This window comes from Lynx canadensis, chromosome X (genome assembly GCF_007474595.2).
Source record: "Lynx canadensis isolate LIC74 chromosome X, mLynCan4.pri.v2, whole genome shotgun sequence".
Lineage (NCBI taxonomy): Eukaryota > Metazoa > Chordata > Mammalia > Carnivora > Felidae > Lynx > Lynx canadensis.
The window spans coordinates 69,601,468-69,622,448 of record NC_044321.2 but is presented as its reverse complement, the minus strand read 5'-3'; the positions used below and the strand labels follow the sequence as shown (position 1 = coordinate 69,622,448).

The window sequence follows — 20,981 nt, the reverse complement described above, 5'->3', positions numbered from 1 at the left end:
CTCAGGAGACTTATAGTAAGAAGTCGCTATGGCTGATGTAAAAAAAAAACAAAAAAGGTAACTGCCTGTGTTCTCCTCCAGGAGTTTGATGATTTCCTGTCTCACATTTAGGTCTTTCATCCATTTTGAATTTATTTTTGTGTATGCCCTAAGAAAGTGGTCCTTTTTCATTTGTTTGCATATTGCTGTCCAGTTTTTGCAACACCATTTATTGAAGAGACTGTCTTTTTTCCATTGGATATTCTTTCCTGCTTTGTCAAAGATGAATGGAACATTTAGTTGTGGGTTCACCTCTGTTTTCTATTCTGTTCCATTGATCTATGTATCTATGTTTATGCCACTACTACACTGTCTTGATCACAACAACTTTGTAATATAATTTAAAGTCTGGAATTGTGATGCTTCCAGCTTTGCTTTTCTTTTTCAATTTTGCTTTGGCTATTCAGGATCTTTTATGGTCCATACAAATTTTAGGATTGTTTGTTTTAGCTCTGAGTAAAATGCTGATGATATTTTAATAGGGATTGCATTGAATGTGTAGAGTGCTTTGGGTAGTATAGCATTTTATCAATATTGGTTCTTCCCAACCATAAGTATGGCATGTTTTCCCATTTCTTTGTATCCTCTTCAATTTCTTTCATCTGTGTTTTATATTTTTCAGAATATAGATCATTTCCCTCTTTGGTTAGGTTTATTCCTAGATATGTTATGGGTTTTGGTGTAATTATAAATGGGATCAATTCCTTCATTTCTCTTTCTGCTGTTTCATTATTAGTGTATAGAAATGCAACAGATTTCTGTACATTGATTTTGTATGCTGCAACTTTACTGAATTTGTGTATCAGTTTTAGCAATTATTTGGTGAAGTATTTTGGGTTTTCTATAGAGTATCATGTCATCTGCAAATAGTGAAAGTTTGACTTCTTCCTTACAGATTTCAATGCCTTTTATTTCTTTCTACTGTCTGATTGCTGACTGTGTTAAATAACAGTTGTGAGAGTGAACATCCCTCTCTTATCCCTGACTGTAGAGGAAAAGCTCTCAGTTTTCCCCATTGAGGATGATATTAGCTGTGGGGTTTTCTAATATGGCCTTTATGATGCTGAGGTATGTTCCTTCTGTCCCTACTTTGTTGATGGTTTTTATTGTGAATAGATGTTTGTACTTTGTCAAATGATTTTTCTGTATGCATTGAAAAGATCATATAGTTCTTTTTTTTAATGTTTATTTATTTTTTTTATTTTTGAGAGAGAGACAGAGACAGAGTGCAAGAAGGGGATAGGCAGAGAGAGAGAGAGAAGGAGACACAGAATCTGAAGCAGGCTCCAGGCTATCAGCACAGAGCCCGACATGGAGCTTGAACTCACAAACTGTGAAATCATGACCTGAGCTGAAGTCAGATGCTTAACCAACTGAGCCACCTAGGCATCCCAATCATATAGTTCTTATCCTTTCTTTTATTAACGTGGTGTATCACATTGATTAATTTGCGAATATTGAACCATCCTTGCAGCCCAGGAATAAATCCCACCTGATCATGGTGAGCGTTTCTTTTAAAGTACTGTTGGATTTGGGGTGCCTGGGTGGCTCAGTTGGTTACATGTCCAACTTCGGCTCAAGTCATGATCTCAGGGCTCATGAGTTCGAGCCCCATGTCAGGCTCTGTGCTGACAGCTCAGAGCCTGGAGCTTGCTTCAAATTCTGTGTGTGTGTCTCTCTGTCCCTACCCCACTCATGCTCGCTCACTCTCTCTCTCTCTCTCTTTCTCAAAAATAAATATTTTAAAAAATTTAAGTACTGTTGGATTTGATTTGCTAGTATTTCGTTGAGAATTTTTGCATCCATGTTCATCAGGGATTTTGGCCTATAGTTATCTTTTTCAGTGGAGTCTTTCATTTTGGAATAGGGTAATGCTGACATCATAGAATTTGCAAGTTTTCCTTCCTTCTCTATTTTTTTTGGAATAGTTTGAGAAGAGTAGGTATTAATTCTTCTTTAAATGTCTAGTAGAATTCCCCTAGAAAGTCATCTGGCTTTGGACTTCTGTTTGTTGGGAGATTTTTGATTACTGATTCAATTTCTTTGCTGGTTATGGGTCTGTTCAAGTTTTCTATTTCCTGTTTCAATTTTGGTAGTTTATATGTTTCTAAGAACTCCTCCATTTCTCCCAGATTGTCAATTTGTTGGCATATAATTTTTCACAATTTTTTCTTACAATTGTTTGTATTTCTGTAGTGTCAGTTGTGATTTTTCCTCTCATTTGTGATTTTACTTATCTTGGTCCTTTTTCTTTTCTCTTTGATAAGTCTGGCTAGGGATTCATCAGTTTTCTTTATCTTAATTTTTTAATGTGTATTTATTTTTGAGAGAGAGAGAGTGAGCATGAGTGAGGGAGGGGCAGAGAGAGAGGGAGACAACAGAATCCAAAGCAGGCTCCAGGCTCCGAGCTGTCAGCACAGAGCCCGACACAGAGCTCAAACTCACAAATAGTGAGATCATGACCTGAGCTAAAGACAGACACAACCAAATAAGCTACCCAAGCACCCTGTTTTCTTAATTTCTGTATCATTTATTTCTGCTCTAAACTTTATTATTTCCTTCCTTCTGCTGGCTTTAGGCTCGTTTTGTTGTTCTTTTTGTAGCTCCTTTAGGTGTAATATTAGCTTGTGTATTTGAGACTTTTCTTCCTTGTTGAGGTAAACCTGTGTTGCTATATACTTCCCTCTGTTTACAATTTGTTTTATCCCAAAGATTTGAACCAAAATGTTTTCATTTTTATTTGTTTCCATTTCCATGTTTGTTTGTTTTAATTTATTCTTTGATTTCCTGGTTGACCCATTCTTTATTAGCATGTTGTTTAGCCTCCATGTACTTGTGGTCTTTCCAAATTTTTTCTTGGGGTCGACTTCAAGTTTCATAGCATTGCGGTTGGAAAATATGCATGGTACGATCTCAATCTTGTACTTTTTGAGGCCTGATTTGTGACCTAGTATGTGATCTATTCTGGATAATGGCCTATGTTCACTTGAAAAAAGTCTGCTGCTTTAGGATGGAATGTTCTGAATATATCTGGTAAGTCCATCTGATCCAGTGTGTCATTCAATGCCATTGTTTCCTTTTTGATTTTCTGCTTAGATGATCTGCCCATTGATATAAGTGAAGTATTACTGTCCCCTACTATTATTGTATTATTTTAAATGAGTTATTTTATGTTTGTTATTAGTTGTTTATATATTTGGGTGCTTTCATGTTGGGGGCATAAGTATTTATAGTTGTTAGATCTTATTGGGTAGTCCCCTTTATTATACTAATAGCGCCCTTCTTCATCTGTTGTTAGAGTCTTTGGCTTAAAATCTAGTTTGTCTGATATAAGTATGGCTACTCTGGCTTTCTTTTGACCTCCATTTGCATGAGAAATGCTTCTCCATCCTCTCTCTTTCAATCTTCAGGTGTCTTTAGGTCTAAAATGGGTCTCTTATAGGCAGCATATATATGGGTTATGGTTCTTTATCCATTTTAACACTGTGTCTTTTGATTTAAATGTTTTGTCCATTTATATTTGGAGTAATTATTTATAGATATGACTTTATTGCTATTTTATTACTTGTTGTATTCTGGAGATTTTCTCTGTTCCTTTCTGTTCTTTGTCACTTTTGGTCTTTCCTTTCCACTCAAAGAGTCCCCTTCAATATTTTTTATAGTGTTGGTTTAGTGGCCAGGAACTCCTTTAGTTCTTATTTGTCTGGTAAACTCCTTTTCTTTCCTTCTACTGTGAAGCATAGTCTTGCTGGATAGAGTATTCTTGGCTCCCTATTTTTCCCGTTCAGTATGTTGAATATGTCATGCCACTCCCTTATGACCTAACAAGTTTCTGTGGAGAGTCTATTGCTAACTTTATTTGTTTCCTCTTAAGTTGGGGATTCCTTTTCCCTTTCTGCTTTTAGGATTTCTTCATCCCCATATTTTGAAAATTTAACTACAATATGTGTTTGTGTTCACCTGCTTTTTTTGATTTTAGTGGGAGTTCTCTGTGTCTGTTGGATTTGTATCTCTGTTTCCTTCCCAGATTAGGGAAATTTTTAGCATTATTTCCTCAAATAAACCTTCTGCCCCCTTTTCTCTCTCTTCTTTTTCTTGGACTCCTATGATACAAATGTTATTACATTTGATGGAGTCACTGAGTTCCCTTAGTCTATTCTCATGATCCATAATTCCTTTCTTTCTTTTGTTCAGCTTCATTATTTTCCATTATTCTATCATGTAGTTGCTTCTTCTGTCCTTGTTGTCATTACATCCAATCTGTTTGAGTATCAGATACTGCATTTTTCACTTCTTACTGATTTTTAACTCTTTTATCTCTGTGGTAGTGACCTCCCTGAAGTTTCCATTCTTTTCTCAAGCCTGGAAAATATCCTTATGATTATTGCTTTAAAAGTCTTCATCAGGTATTTTACTCATATCTGTTTCAATTATAACCCTGACTATGACCTTTTCGTGTTATTTTGGGGGGGGGGGGATGAATTCCTCTGTCTTGGCATTTTGTCTAAGTCTCTGTCCTCTGTGTGTTAGAAAACCCTATTATGTTTCCTGCATCTGAGAGTAATGGCTTCATGAAGAAGAGGTCATATAGTGTCCAAGGCCTGGCCCTTCAAGGAATGTCTCTGGTGTGTGCTGTATTCACTCTGATGCTGTGTTTCAGCTGCTATACCTTTCAAGTCAGTCATCTGCAGAGGCTCTCCATGCTTACAGTGGGGAATGTTTGGACTTTGGCCATAGTGTATCGAGTTTTAACGAGTGTGATCTGGTTTTCTTCTTAAATGACACCTGATGCTACTTCCACTAGAACTGAAGCCTTGCTGAACTCTCTGGTCAGTAGACGTGGTATGTGTAGGGATACCTGCTGGTTTTCTGGGCATGGGACCCATTGCACTGGGACTTAGACACACTCTCCCAGGAAAACTAGTACCAGCAGAGCACAGGGGGAGGGGTGGGACTTGTAAGCAGATTAGGCAGCCAGGGTTAGAGCTGTGCTGTTTACTGCAAGTGTTTCTGTGCTTATGCTGAGGGGCAGGGAAGGGAAATGACACCAGCCAGCTCCTTTGTGCCCAGAGAGGGTTCTCTGTGCTGCTGCTCTCAGGGAAGCACTCCCAGAAAAGCAAATAATTTCCTCCTGTGTGTCCATGTCATTTTTCAGAGTGCCATTTTCATTGTGTCTCTCTCTGGGTCACTTGCCTGGCTGGAGCAGTGCAGTGCACATTAAGCTCTTTCCCAGCCAAGTCTACTGACTTTTAAAACCCCAGACTTTAGGGAAGTGCTGTGGCAGGGGCCAGTGCTGGTCTTCTGACGCAGTGTCTTGCCGTGCTAGGAGGGATGCAGGTTTGACTGAGAAATGCAGTCACTCTGTGCTAGAGCTCAGGTGAGTGGCATTTGGAGCAAGCAGGCTAAACAGAGACTATCTGAGTTAGCCACTCTCAGCAGGTGTCTCTGTGCCTATGATGAAGGGGAGGGGAGGGAAATGGCATCCACTGGCCTTTTTGTTCCCAGAGAGGTGTCTCTGTGAATGTTACCTCTCACAGATACGCTCCCAAAATAAGCAAACAGTGTCTCCCCCATGTGCCTTAGGTGATCCTCAGCTGGCACTGTCTACCCTGGGGTTGTTTGCCTGCCTTTTCTCCAGGAGTAGGGCAATGCCTTCAGGGCTCTATCCCAGCCAAGCCTGCTAACCTCTAAAACTCCAGTCTTTGAGCTCTGCTGTTTGCAAAACCTCATGAAAATCAGCCCCTTTTGTTTTCCCAGCCAGTGGCCTTGGAGCAGTATTCTCCTTGTGAGTTTCTCTGTCCACTTCTCTCTCTCTCCCTTTTTTTCACAACTGAGTCTCCCCTCCACAGCACCAGCCATCCATTTGTCTGCACTTCCTGCCTTCCTAGATGTGGTCTCTTCTCTCCCTCTAGTAGTGCACTTCTGTCAATCAGGTCAATTTCTTGTATATCCAGAATATTTTGATAGTTATCTTGTTGTGTTCTAGGTCACTTTGTCACTTTCAAATGTGCTTGTTATTATTGTCATGCAAACTGAGTAGAAATCCCAGTTGTTTTGTGTTTCAGAACGAAAACCAAAGCTTACTAAAGGGCAGCAGCTTATTATAAGAGACATCATTGTTCTGATTTCAGTTTTAGAGAACTGAAAGCATGGTGTCATTTAAAAAAATAAATGGAAGTAAAATTTTTTTAAAAAATTTCCTAGGACAATAAGGTTCTAAGTATTTTTTAAATGTCTTCTGGATTGAGTAATTAATATTATTTGTGTAAAATTAAACTATCATACATATATTACAATTTTGATAAAGAATTATTAAACACAAAATAAATTTATTGAAATGCATTGCTTAATAAAAGTGGAAGGAAGCAGGGTTGAGCAACTGAATGTTGAGTTCCTTAGAATTATTGTAACTTGTGAAAAGGTCTCTTGTATCTTTGTACACACTCTAGTTAGAAGACTGCTACTTTAAGTGATTATGCCTTCTACAGGAGATTATTACAATTACCCACCATCATTTAGGGACTAAGAGTGGGCACTCTAGAGGCATACCACATGGGCTTGAATTCCATCTCTGAGTCCCAGCTGTTTCTTTTACTAATGACATGACTTTAGGAAATCTGCTTAACTTCACTATTCCTGTTTTCTCACCTGTAAAATGAGGATAACAGCTGGCTGTTGCACAGGTAAAATGAAATAATATTTCCAACATGCATAGAATAGTGTCTGACTTATGCAGTTTAGCTGTATAGTCAATTCTAGATAATCTTTTGACTTCTATTGAGAATATTATAGATATGTCTAAAAGCATTTATCAGGCATATTTAAATAATTGGAGGATTATCTATTGATACTTTCCTTTTGTCTATCCTGGTTGATCAGATAATTTCCTCCATTTTATGTAATAAACTAGTAAAAATTTTCCCGATGCATGTATATGTCTACATACATTTTTATGCACATATATGTCTATTTAAGTCTATGAATACTTAGTCTGCCTATGACAGGGAAGCAAATTATCTTTTGCCACAAGTATTTATTGAATACCCATGTAAGTGAAAGCTAAATTTGACAGATACAGAAAAGAAAAGCTGGCTCTCAAACTTGTCCTTGCAAAGGACTTATGAAAGTTATGAAGATTAATAAACCATTTTTGAAAATAATCTGTATTTTATTTTATTATTTATTTTATATTTATTTAAAAAAATTTTTTTTTCAACATTTATTTTTGGGACAGAGAGAGACAGAGCATGAACGGGGGAGGGGCAGAGAGAGGGAGACACAGAATCGGAAACAGGCTCCAGGCTCTGAGCCATCAGCCCAGAGCCTGACGCGGGGCTCGAACTCACGGACCGCGAGATCGTGACCTGGCTGAAGTCGGATGCTTAACCGACTGCGCCACCCAGGCGCCCCTAAAATAATCTGTATTTTAAAAAACACAACCAACAATCTCTCAGATTTGAAGAGGCACAGTAAATTCAGAGTAACCTATACAAGGAAGTAATGTAGATAACAAAAAGTAGGAAGTTGTAGGGAGAAAAAAATAATTGTTTATACCTTAAATTTGTAGCTCAGTTAATAATTAGCATCTAATCAGAATCAATTTCAGATATTATAACCCAGGTCATAATGTCTTTAGTATTTCTAAGAATTGCTATAAAACTCATTAAGTGCAAGATGATAATCTGACTTGACTATTAGAAATTTTTGCTAGCACTCCCTGAACTCTGATAATTGTTAGGAAACGTAAGGATGTAATTATTCCAGTATATATTTCCTTTAGATATCCTGTTTAACAGAACCAGTAGTTTACCATTAAGATATTCAAATATATTTTTTATTTATATTTATGTTCATCTGCTTTCTCCCTAGTACACATTTATTGAATAGGAAAGAACTGGAAAATTGAGAACTTTGGCCTGGATATTGGTATTTTATGAGACAGGACAGTTTCTCTTGAGTTTTATCATGGATTTCTACCTTTGTAGTTCTACACCCCATTTAATTCAGTAATTACGTAGGGAGTTTAAATTCCCTTCCCACCAAAGTTATATGGCATTTGAAAAATTTTAGTTAATTAGGAATAATTTTGTTGTAAAGATTATTATACCTTTTGAAATTATTAGTACCATACATCCTGGAATACCCCAGAATCAATGGGAACCATTGTTACAGTCATGTAAAAACATTACCTACATAAAACAGAAACCTTAGAATATCACTTTTTTTGGTGGACCTAAAAAAAAAAAAAATTTGATTTTACCTCACATGGTTATTAAGAGTCCTCAATTTATGCTTAGATATATTTTTTAATAGTTGAATGTGGAATGAATTTTAATCATGAGAACCCACTTCTGATGTTGACTTCAATGATGAGCTTTGAACTGTCTTCCTGGGGTTTAAAAAAAAAGTCTACTAGTCTAAACTTTCAGAAAAGAAGTGGGTGTATTTTTCTACTGGTGTTTTAGGGGAAAAAATTTCTTAGTACTTATACCATTATCTAATATAGTCTTCCTGCTATTCTATCCTGTCCCAAGCTCTTTCCTTGACCATAAGAATTTCTTCCATTTAGATCCCCTTAGTCCTTTCTTTCAGTATACAGAACTTTTTATCCCTCCTTTATGTTTGTTGTTGGCCTTTAGCGATTCTAAATGTATTAGGCTACAGTGCTTTACTGCTATGAAGGGCCTTTTTTGTGCATGATATTCTCTAATGCAAACTTTCTCCGAGGCCCAGGCCCCATGAATCTGTAAATGCAAAAGGAAAGTGATTTGGAATTTCTGAAAATACTATATACTGCTTTAACTTGTGCCATTTTATGGACTTTCAACTATATGTATCACTCTAAGCCAATAGTGTTCCCCCAAAAGGTTTCTTAGAGAACCCTGTAATGAATAGATGATATGTTAACTTATCAGTAAAGTTTGTATAAATGAATTTTTCTGTCGAAAAATATGAACTGTGTTCTGTAAGTAAATAAATACTCCATTTTCAGTCTTATTTACATAGTTATTTTGCTTAGCAATCCTTTATCCAGCTTCTTTGGGAATGTTATAAGGATAAGTTAAGCTCTTTCTATGAATAAATGGTTTCCTAGGCTTTTCTACTCTGCTAGTTTTACAAACTGGACCATCAACTGTTACTTCTTCTTGGGTCTTAGTGTGCTCTTAGTTATTAGTTAACACATTATTAGGTATTAACACATATAGCATATTGTTATGGGTTTTACATATTACCCATCACTAGATTATAAATTCCTTAAAGGCAGGAGGCATGACTTGCTCAGCTCTCCATTTCCTGTGGCACCAGCTTAGTGCTTTGAAAATGAGTATTACACAGTGAAATGTGTGTAGGCAGGAACTCAAAATATTTTTTTTTTTAAAACAGATTTGGTTCATTTGACTTGTACATCTTCTAAAACAGCAAGAGAAGATTTAGAACCAGTTGTGCAGAAATTGTTTACTCCATATACCGAAACGGAGATAGGTAAGAGTAATAATCAACGATTTATGATAGAAAGGTAACGTAACCACTTTACCCTCTTAGATATCTCATGAAGGTTTCTGCAACCTGGACTGAAATATGATGTATTCAGCAACAGTCCTTACATATTGTAGTAGCATGAACAAACATTCTCTCCCTAAAACTGGGAAAATATTCCACTCTATAATGGTAAAGGAAAAATACACGTTTCACACACAACATGTATAATTATGTGCAAAAATACATATTTATATGTGTACATATTCACATGCATAGAAAAAAAGACTGCCTGTAAATCTCTCAGTTTCGATGGAATTATAGACAACTTTTATTTTTTTCCTTTTAATTTTCTTAATTTTATAGATATTACACATAAGAGTATATATTCCTTTATCAGAAAAAGTTATCATTTTTAAAAAGCTAATATAATATTAAAATATTAATTGACAAATGTAGAAATCCTTCCTAATAATTGTCTTTTAATGTGTAGCTTGCTACTGATGCGATAAATATTTAACTCTCAAAATATATATGCCACTATGCTATTTATTCATGGTGGAAAATGTTTTTCAACCACAAATTTTTTTAACTTTTCTCCTCATAGGATAGCTCTTATAGCTATGAATGGAGCAAATTTTGCTGTATTTTGTATGTAAATGATCAAAAAGTAGTCTGATGGATATTATTCATTTATATGAAGTGAGGGTGATTTTTATTATATAGGATTTGCATGTCGACTTGAATCATGACCAGTTTCCTTGCTGAGTCATATATCTTTATTTCCTTTGGATGTTATGTTTGTTCAGGCAACCATTTATTTACTCCCACCTGTTGTATTTTCTTTACGTTCATCTATGTGTCTTATTTGTTTTCTTAATGCAGAGATAGTACATAGAGGGGCATTTATATTTACGTCAGTAAACTCCATTTTCAGGAACTAATATCAGTATAATTAATTTCTTTTTTAGCTGCCTGAATAAAATCCTGAAATCTGAAACTTTATTTCACTTTAGTTAGGAATTTAGTTTGTTTCATATTTACATTTTATATACTGGAAAGTCTCATAAATGTTTTCATTATTGTTAAAAATTTGATTGCAAACTTATGATACATGATGATATTTCTAAACCTAATATGGAATCATGAACTAATCCTTGGCTTTAATTACTTTGCTTATAAAAACTCTGAATTTCTTCCCTCTTTCTGAAATTTTTCATAATTTTTTGTTTTAATTTCATTGTGTGGTAGTCTCAAATAATACACTAAATTTGAATCTTGTATCATTGCTCCTCACTTTTTAAAATGCATTTAATTTTCTTTTAAAAACAACAAGCTGGGCAAATTACACGTTCATTACTTAGCACTCTCTAGCCATTTTAGATTTTTAAACATTAATCTTAATGGTTAAAGTGATCCCATTTTGAAATGATGTATTGTTTAGAACCTGACTGAAATTCTTTAGAAAGAACTATATGCTCAGAGGAGTCCTCAGGTGCACTGAGGCACTGAAAAGCTAGTCTTCACTGACACATAGCCCTTTTTATCATCAGGATGAGGTAGTGGTCATATTTTAATTAAAATGTCAGAATAAATACTGTTGGAGTTATTCAAAATGAATCACCAGATAAAGTGAGCACTGGGCCATGGCAGGTCAAAGAGGCAAAGTCACCTGGAGAAGAGAACTCAATTCATTTTCCTGCCTAAATGAGAAGAAACTTTATGAGCAATATCAACTTTTAGTACGTTAAAAGCACATTCTTCTCTACAGCAAAAGCACCTATTTTCACAGATTAATGACCATTATTATTAAGTTTTAATTACTTGATGGTGATATGAAGCTTTATACTTTGGAGCATTATAATTATTTTGTTTTGTTTTAAAATGTGTGCCAAAGGAATAATATTACTTGAGCTAATTTTTTCTTTTTTATTTGAGTTCTACTTTCTGTTTAGTGCTATACTTCATAAATCTTTCTGAAAGTCAGCCTAGTTACCCTGCAAGGAAGTTTATTTATTGTAAAAGATAATGTTCTCTTCTCAGATATAGAACTTCTTTGCTGGTGTATCTGAAAAATTCCAGTAGGGTTGTGAATGGTATTCCCTCTTTCCTTCTCTTACTTTTTACATTTAAGATATCACCTGGAGCTCTTGACATATGTTCTGTCTTAAGAAACAGTTGTACCAATACTTCCAAGAGCCCTAACCTCCCAGGCTCCTTTAATAACATTAAAGATCTCAGGGCACCTGGGTGGCTCAGTCAGTTAAGCATCTGATTTCGGCTCAGGCCATGATTTACCAGTTCGTGAGTTCAAGCCCCACATAGGGCTCTGTGCTGACAGCTCAGAGCCTGGAGCCTGCTTCGATTCTGTGTCTCCCCCCTCTCTGCCCCCCCCCACTTGCACTCTGTCTCTCAAAAATAAATAAACATTAAAAAATTAAAAAAAGAACATCAAAGATCTCTAAACCCTTCCCTCCTTCCAAGTCCAAAGAAATTTCAGATGTTTTATGCTTAATGAACCTGATTGTACACGTGAGGAAATTAGGTGATTGCTCACCATTCATACCCATCTGGATTAATTCTTCCAGACTCCAGAATATTCTTCAAAGCACTGAGTGAGCAGTGCTTTGAATGATTCTTATTTTACTCAGGAAATGAGTAAATGATTTCTTATTTTACTCAGGAAATTGAGATTTCTTTATGAATTGAAGCAAGAATTTCATTAGTACTATATCTTGAAATGTGTACAATGTAGTATCATTGCTGCACCATGTTCTTTCTGTTTTCCATTTGATTGTATATGGCATGTGGAATTATCTCATCCTATCTCATTCATTTCCTACCTCAAAAAAGTAAAATTCCCCTCACAGTGTTATTTTGAGGCCCATGGCTGGTAAAGATATTAGGTAATTGTTGGACTCAGAAATCAAATACCTTGTCTTAATTCCTTTTTGTATTTGTTGTGTCCAGACTAGATCACAGCTGTAACAGTCTCCTACTCTATTGGCCTTATGCTAGTCTGCTATGTTACTAAAATAGTCTCTTCCTAAATATGGCATGTACCTATAGGTCATGTATTGCCTTTATTTGGTATGCCATTGTTGATTTTTTTTTTCTGTCTACTTTGTTCTGTACTTACCCCAGTTTAATTTGCCCAAGGTCTTATTCTAAATTACCTACTACAGGTTTAGTCCTTTACACTATCTAATTGATGAAATGAGATATTACATAAAAACAGTTCTACTCCTGGTTAGGTGATATATTCTCAGGCAAACCTCAGCAGCTGTGTACTTCACAGCTGCATGTTATTTTTCCAGCTATCTCTCTGCTTTCTAGCTGACCTCAAAGAAAGATGAAGCAATTATATGTCTTTTTGAGGGTTTTAAGGTCAAAGCCTGATAACTCCCTTCTATCTAGAGCATTTATCTTCAGCCTATGTCAACTTTTCATCTTCCTCATGGTTCCTTCTCAGTGCTTCAATCCCTGTGAAATTTTTTTCCTATAATCTATTGGAGTATTCATTTTTCCCAGCTTGTATTGGGTGAAAGCCCTCCTTTGAGCTGGAACTTTCACAGAATACAAGATAAATTCTCTTTATGTATGCTTAGAAATGGACTAGGCAATATTAAAGGAATTCCAGACTTTAGCCCACTTTTCTGTGATGCTCATGGAGTCTGGTGTCACAGATCACGGGCAGTACGTTTAATTATCTTCCTGTAAGATTTAGTGAAACTAAACTTAACCAATAAATTTATTAAGAGCCATATGGTTTTAGCTGTGAAATATGAATTCCTTATATTCCTTTATTTTGTCAGTAAATAGGTTTCACCACCTATCATATGTTTACATGAAGTTAGAGATACCTTTGACTCATAGATCTTAGCATTAGGAAGGGGCATTGTAAGGGATCACTTCTTCCATTCAGAGTTTCTTCATCCTATCACACTAATAATAATGGATTATTCAAAATGAACTAGAAAAATAACAGTATTTTTAAAATTTTTTTAACATTTATTCATTTTTGAGAGAGAGACACAGTGTGAGTGGGGGAGGGGCAGAGAGAGTGAGGCACAGAATCCGAAGCAGGCTCCAGGCTCTGAGCTGTCAGCACAGAGCCTGACGTGGGGCGTGAACCCACAAACCATGAGATCATGACCTGAGCTGAAGTCAGATGCTCAACTGACTGAGCCACTCAGACACCCCTTATAACTGGTATTTTTGTAGTAGAGATATTTTAATTTTTTTTTACATTTATCTATTCATTTTTGAGAGACAGAGATAGCACAAACAGGGGATGGGCAGAGAGAGAAGGAGACACAGTATCTGAAGCAGGCTCCAGGCTCCAAGCTGTCAGCACAGAGCCCACCGCAGGGCTTGAACTCACAAACTGAGATCATGACCTGAGCCGAAGTCGGCCGCTCAACCAACTGAGCCACCCAGGCGCCCCTGTAGTAGAGATATTTTAAATTAAATATAACAAAATCCTGTTTATCCTGAATTGGGGAATTGGGCATTCTTGTTAACTGAATACTACAATTAGCTGTGAATTTCTCTACATTGATTTCCAGTTTAACAATAAGAGGTAATTAACTAGTTATACTAGTTAATAATTAGTTATAACTAATTAATTAGTTATAATTAAACTAGTTATACTAGTTTAATATTTTCTTTATGATTCACAGGGTGCCCCATGGTCTTGGGTAATCTTTATATACACCTAAGGTTGAACCTTTTAATAAACACATCATATTTTGATTATACCTGAAAGCAGGATTAAAATCAATTTAACAATTGTTCATTGAGTGGCTGTTATGTGCTAGGCTCTGTATTAGGGAATATAAAAAATCAGGAGCCTAAGGACTAAGTCTACTTTACCTGTGTATTTCTAGCTGCTAGCCTAATGCCTAACACACATAATAGATGCTTGCTGTTAAATGAGAGAATGTGTGCTAAAAACAACTTGAAGTCTCACATCTTTATCTTTGTTCCAATTTAATATATATGCTGCTGAAGCAAGCACTAGCAACCTTATTTTTATTTTTTGCCAGTTGCCATTGCTTTTATAATCCAGTAGGAGAAAGCATCAGTGTTTTAGGATATCAATGTTTTAATCCCATATACACTATTTTTTAATAGTGGCTTTATTAAGATATAATTATGGGGACGCCTGGGTGGCGCAGTCGGTTAAGCGTCCGACTTCAGCCAGGTCACGATCTCGCGGTCCGGGAGTTCGAGCCCCGCGTCAGGCTCTGGGCTGATGGCTCAGAGCCTGGAGCCTGTTTCCGATTCTGTGTCTCCCTCTCTCTCTGCCCCTCGCCCGTTCATGCTCTGTCTCTCTCTGTCCCAAAAATAAATGTTGAAAAAAAAATTAAAAAAAAATAATAGTTATGAATTTATTGAGATATAATCTTCATACTATACAGTTCACACACGTAAAGTGTAAAATTCAATGGTTTTTAATATGTTCATCATCAAATTGTTCACACATCACCACAATTTCAGAATATTTCCATCACCTAAAATAGAACCTCACACCCATTAGCAGTAATCCCTCACTTACTCGAATTCCCCCAGCCTTAAGTAACCACTAATCTACTTTCTGTCTCTATAGACTTGTCTCTTCTGGATATCTCATAATCCTGTATATATCATTGATTTACTGTATATAATTTTCAAGTTGGTTTGTTTATGAGAAACATAAAAAAATATGTTATCTTCTTCATTGACATAATTTAAGGATGAATGTGATCAGAAGCACTATGATACTGCTGAGAAGAAATAATAGAAATTGAAGAGAATACAATTGGTGTTATATCTAAGTAACATACTAGTAATCTTATTTGAGGTTGAAAAGCCATCATTGCTTGAAATATACACACGTATTAGAGTATGTGGATACAGATTTACTATTTTTTTTTTACATACAGAGCTCTGATTTACTACACTATACAGTCATGGCTTTGTTAGCAATTGGCTACATACTGTATTAAATGACAGGCTTATTGTGCTTTAGATATGACTAAAATTTATGTCTACATTTAGAAAATGAAGAAGATGAGAAACCAAGACTTTTGTGGGCTCTTTACTTCAATATGAGAGATTCTTCAGATGTCAGCAGGAACTCTTATAATGATTTGCCATCCAACATTTATGTCTGCTCTGGCCCAGACTGTGGTTTAGGAAATGATAATGCAGTCAAACAGGTAAGGCTGTTGGTATTTCTCAGTTTTGTGTTAAAAACTTGGTGTGGTAGGGACAGTAAGTTGTTTTTTCCTCTGGGATGTGGGAAAAAAGACTATAAAAGCATCTCTGTCATTTAATACTACCTCTGTAATTTGCCCCTAAACTTTTTCCTATGAATGACAAAGTTTCTTTAAATATCCTTGAAATATAGTATCCAATATTTTCACATTCTTGACTACAATAATGAATTGCAAGAAAGAATTTAGGAGTTCCATTGTGGGAATAAGGATGGAAGATGTTAGAAATACAGATTCTGAAAAATGAATTTATAATGCCAGTTTTCCAAAGAAACTTTGCTTCTAATTTAAACTGTTGGCCTCTTATTATTTTGAAATACATGAACCGTTTTTCTTTATTAACTTCTGAGTCATTTCAAAAGGAGTATAACTAAGTCAGTAATTGTATACAAAATGTAATTTTTAAATGGTCTTAACCCATTTTTTTTTAATTTTGGAAAAGATCATGTAACTTAGTTTCTCACAGTTAACATGATTCCTTTAATGTTTTGACACAAGCTGGTGTTCCAAAAGCTACTGTCATAGCTGCTGAGGAATATGCTAAATCAAGGTGGAATTTTGTGACAGCACTTCTGGGCAAGGCTATGAACTGGTATAGTGCAGGCTGAGAAAAGCTGCCAAAAATGAACTATGATTCCATTCAGATGAAGATCTATGTGCATATGTAAATACATTTTTCTGCACTTGACAGGAAAAGAACAGAAAATATATTTTTTGAGGCACAAGTCTAAACTTTTCACAGATATAGTTGGCATATCTATTGAATCAATAAATGGATAATTTAACATTGTTTTAAGACCACAGATAGAAGTTTCAATCCTACTAGTGGCAGGGATCTCGTAGGAGCAAATGGCTTCATTGTCCCTTTAATTTTTAGTCACAATGGCAAGGCCATGACCCCATGCATCTGTAGTTTTTGCCACATTCTTTGTTTCTCATCTTCAGAGTCAAATGGTGATCCTGGATAATCCTATTCAGCCAGTGATATCAAAAGTGGGAAGTTCTCTATCATTCATTCTATTAGTTTAATAGGAATCCAAGATGGTTCCAGTTCTGCATTTATGGCTTAAAATGACCAAGGCATTTTTGCTTTGATGTTCCAATTTTTTCTGAGCAGAAATTGCCAACATGTTTTCAGCCAGATAGCTTAGGTCATTCTCTATTTAATGTTTTTTTAGCCAAAATGGAAGGCATTTTACATAAGGGCTTATTATACAAGTGCTAATGTGATCTGAACTATCAGCTAAAAGATTATAATTAAAGAATAATTTTGTTATGAAGTAACTTGCTTCCTCAGAAGATACACTTCAATGTTATCATAATAAAAAACAATAATAATGCTACTTCTGGTACTAATTATATGCTATTAAATGTGAATAGTTTTAATTGTTATGTAGCTTTAACCTCACATCACTTTGGGGAGAAGTAATACCTACTTTAAAGGGCATCAGTAATAATATTTATAAATAGCTAGTGTGTTCACATAAACTTTTCTAATTCCAGTATTTCATCATATGTTTAACCCACTCACTAATTGATTACTTTTGTTTTCTAAATTATCTATAAAAGCTCTTAGAACATCACCTAAGGCTTTAGGCTATATAGCAAACATAAGCACCGGCAGATTCCCTTTTTTACAAGTAAAATGCTTTATTTTACCTGTTAGCAAGTTTGCATCTGCTTTTCTTATTTGTAAATGTATAGATGTTGAATAGCATAGTCTTATCTCCCTTATGTTCATATGGAACTATTTATGATTTGAAAACATACTAAAAATATAAAGTGATCACTGTTTAATACAAGTTAAAGTGTGCAAGAGCACACCAAGACATTCTCTATTATCACCACAATGATGCTAGCCCAAGTGATAATTGTGATTCTTTATGTGAAAGAAAGAATCTGGTTTTTCTTATAGTTTGTTACTTCCACACATACTGATGAGCAGACTGGTCTATTGTACTCTACTCCCAAGATCATCGATAGCTCTCCTCCTTCAGGAACCCCCATCCCCTAGGAAGTGCCACTACCATGAGAACAAGAATAATTATATAGTACTGTATACTTTGTATTATATTTCAAGTGTAAAATGGTTTAAATTAGCTGATGTGGGCAGCCTAAAACCACCATTTAGAATGTTGTCTTTATGGCATATTAGCAATTTGTTTATGACTTTTGGTACAGAATTTGTAAGTTGAAGTTTATAGTTTTATAGATCATATGGCCTATCAAGTTGCTCACATATTGCATTATCCTTCACTTTCTCATGCCATTGAGGGAGAGGGCGATTTTAGGTGTCACATTTTGTAAAGCCACCATTCATTGAGCATTTTCTGTGTACCATCATATATATATTATTTCATTTGGTCCTCACAACCATATGAGTATCTGTGACATGCCATTTTACAGATGAAGAAACTAAGACCCAACAGGGACTAAATAACTTGTCCAAAGATCACATAGCTGGTAAATTTGAGCCAAAACTTAAACTCAAGTCTGTTGGACCCCAGTGCTTGTACATTCATCTAGTGTGCTGTGCTACTTTCATCTTGTTAATGTGGATACATTATTCTAAATACATTAAACTGCTAGATTTACATTTTTTTATGTTTTGTGTAGATGTGTGTTAAATAAACATAGGAATGTCTTCAATAACTCAGTGTGTCCTTTCTATACTTCCCAGTATAAAAAAGCCGTGAGGTGATACCTGAGTGTGGTTTTGATTTGTATTTCCCTGATAAGGAGCGACGCTGAGCATCTTTTCATGTGCCTGTTGGCCATCTGGATGTCTTCTTTAGAGAAGTGTCTATTCGTGTTTTCTGCCCATTTCTTCACTGGGTTATTTGTTTTTCGGGTGTGGAGTTTGGTGAGCTCTTTATAGATTTTAGATACTAGCCCTTTGTCCGATATGTCATTTGCAAATATCTTTTCCCATTCCGTTGGTTGCCTTTTAGTTTTGTTGGTTGTTTCCTTTGCTGTGCAGAAGCTTTTTATCTTCATAAGGTCCCAGTAATTCACTTTTGCTTTTAATTCCCTTGCCTTTGGGGATGTGTCGAGTAAGAGATTGCTACGGCTGAGGTCAGAGAGGTCTTTTCCTGCTTTCTCCTCTAAGGTTCTGATGGTTTCCTGTCTCACATTTAGGTCCTTTATCCATTTTGAGTTTATTTTTGTAAATGGTGTGAGAAAGTGGTCTAGTTTCAACCTTCTGCATGTTGCTGTCCAGTTCTCCCAGCACCATTTGTTAAAGAGGCAGCAATAGCACTGCTAGGAATTTACCCAAGGGATACAGGAGTACTGATGCATAGGGGCACTTGTACCCCAATGTTCATAGCAGCACTCTCAACAATAGCCAAATTATGGAAAGAGCCTAAATGCCCATCAACTGATGAATGGATAAAGAAATTGTGGTATATATACACAATGGAATACTACGTGGCAATGAGAAAAAATGAAATATGGCCTTTTGTAGCAACGTGGATGGAACTGGAGAGTGTAATGCTAAGTGAAATAAGCCATACAGAGAAAGACAGATACCATATGGTTTCACTCTTATGTGGATCCTGAGAAACTTAACAGGAACCCATGGGGGAGGGGAAGGAAAAAAAAAAAAAAAGAGGTTAGAGTGGGAGAGAGCCAAAGCATAAGAGACTGTTAAAAACTGAGAACAAACTGAGGGTTGATGGGGGGTGGGAGGGAGGGGAGGGTGGGTGATGGGTATTGAGGAGGGCACCTTTTGGGATGAGCACTGGGTGTTGTATGGAAACCAATTTCTCAATAAATTTCATATATATTAAAAAAAAAAAGCCGAATCATCACATAATTATGCCTTTTTAATGTCTTTAGCCACCTGAAACTACCCTTTAAGCTAACTTTTGGCTTAAAAAGGGCAAGAAGGATTTAAAAGCTAACAATTCACTATGAATTGGCCTCTTTATGACAACTCTCACAATCGAGGCTTAGTTAGCAAATAAAATTCAGCAGACCAAGAAGCATTAGATAGACCTTCCAGAACATGGCAGTTGACCCTAAGAGGATCCAGCAATTAGAGGAAAGACTGTAAGGGCTGGAGGCTGGCCATAGGAAATTGGCATTAGTGAGGGCCAGTGGCAGATGGGCTGATGGTGAGAGTTGCACCAGCAGGTAGAAAACAAATAAGGGTGGTGCCTGCGATTGGTTGGGGATTCTAGGAGACAGAATGTGACAAGGATATATGGAAAGAGAGGGTGGGATCCAGCCACATGGCCTGAGGTCCAGGGGAAAATGTATCCTATAGGGAGGTAACAAAAGGGAGACAAGGTGTGAGAGAGATACAGAGGAACTGGAGTAGAAGTAAAGTAGTAGTATTAAGTATTATTATATTCAACATTTCTACAATATACAGTTTTTAAAATTTTTCAGTTTGTTAAAAAATGTATATTGGGATTCTATTCCACACCAGGAATAGTTGAATGAAACCCAGTCCTTTTCATCCCTGGAGGAATCACTGTCTACTAAGGAGAAGAACATGTAAACAAATGACAGTGCAGTGCAGTATATGCAATAATAGAATAATGTCAAAGTTCAAAAATAAAACAGAGGAGCCATGAGCTCTATTTAGGAGTCAAAGAACTTTACATAGAGAGATATAAAAGATGAGTAGCAATTCCCCATACAAATGGAAGATAATTGAAACATTCCAACATCTACACCAATCCAGGATATAAACATCATGCTGTGTTTAAGACAGCACCCATAGATAGGTATTAGTGAAGCAAAAGGTCTGAAAAGTGAAAATGAGATGAAATAAATGATAAGGCCAGAGAAGTAGGCCTATAGAGTTTTGTATGCCATAACAAGGATCTTGGATTTTTATCTTGTTAGAAATGTGGAGTCAGGGGCGCCTGGGTGGCGCAGTCGGTTAAGCGTCCGACTTCAGCCAGGTCACGATCTCACGGTCCGTGAGTTCGAGCCCCGCGTCAGGCTCTGGGCTGATGGCTCGGAGCCTGGAGCCTGTTTCCGATTCTGTGTCTCCCTCTCTCTCTGCCCCTCCCCCGTTCATGCTCTGTCTCTGTCTGTCCCAAAAATAAGTAAAAACGTTGAAAAAAAATTTAATAAAAAAAAAAAAAGAAATGTGGAGTCATTGAAGTGTTTTAAGCCAGAAAATGGCATAAACAGAATTTCATTTCCATAGACCCTTCTGAAGGCAGCATAGAGATGGATTACCTGAGG

General features: G+C 36.2%; 1 protein-coding gene across 2 annotated transcripts in view; it reads left to right on the top strand.

Moving 5' to 3' along the window:
• Window positions 1-20,981, top strand: part of CHM (CHM Rab escort protein) — a 272,466-nt gene that overhangs the window by 235,614 nt on the left and 15,871 nt on the right. For both annotated transcript variants that reach the window (XM_030305231.1, XM_032592095.1), the window contains exons 13-14: window positions 9,424-9,522; window positions 15,559-15,719. In XM_030305231.1, the coding sequence (XP_030161091.1) occupies window positions 9,424-9,522; window positions 15,559-15,719 (260 nt within the window). The remainder of the gene's footprint in view (window positions 1-9,423; window positions 9,523-15,558; window positions 15,720-20,981) is intronic.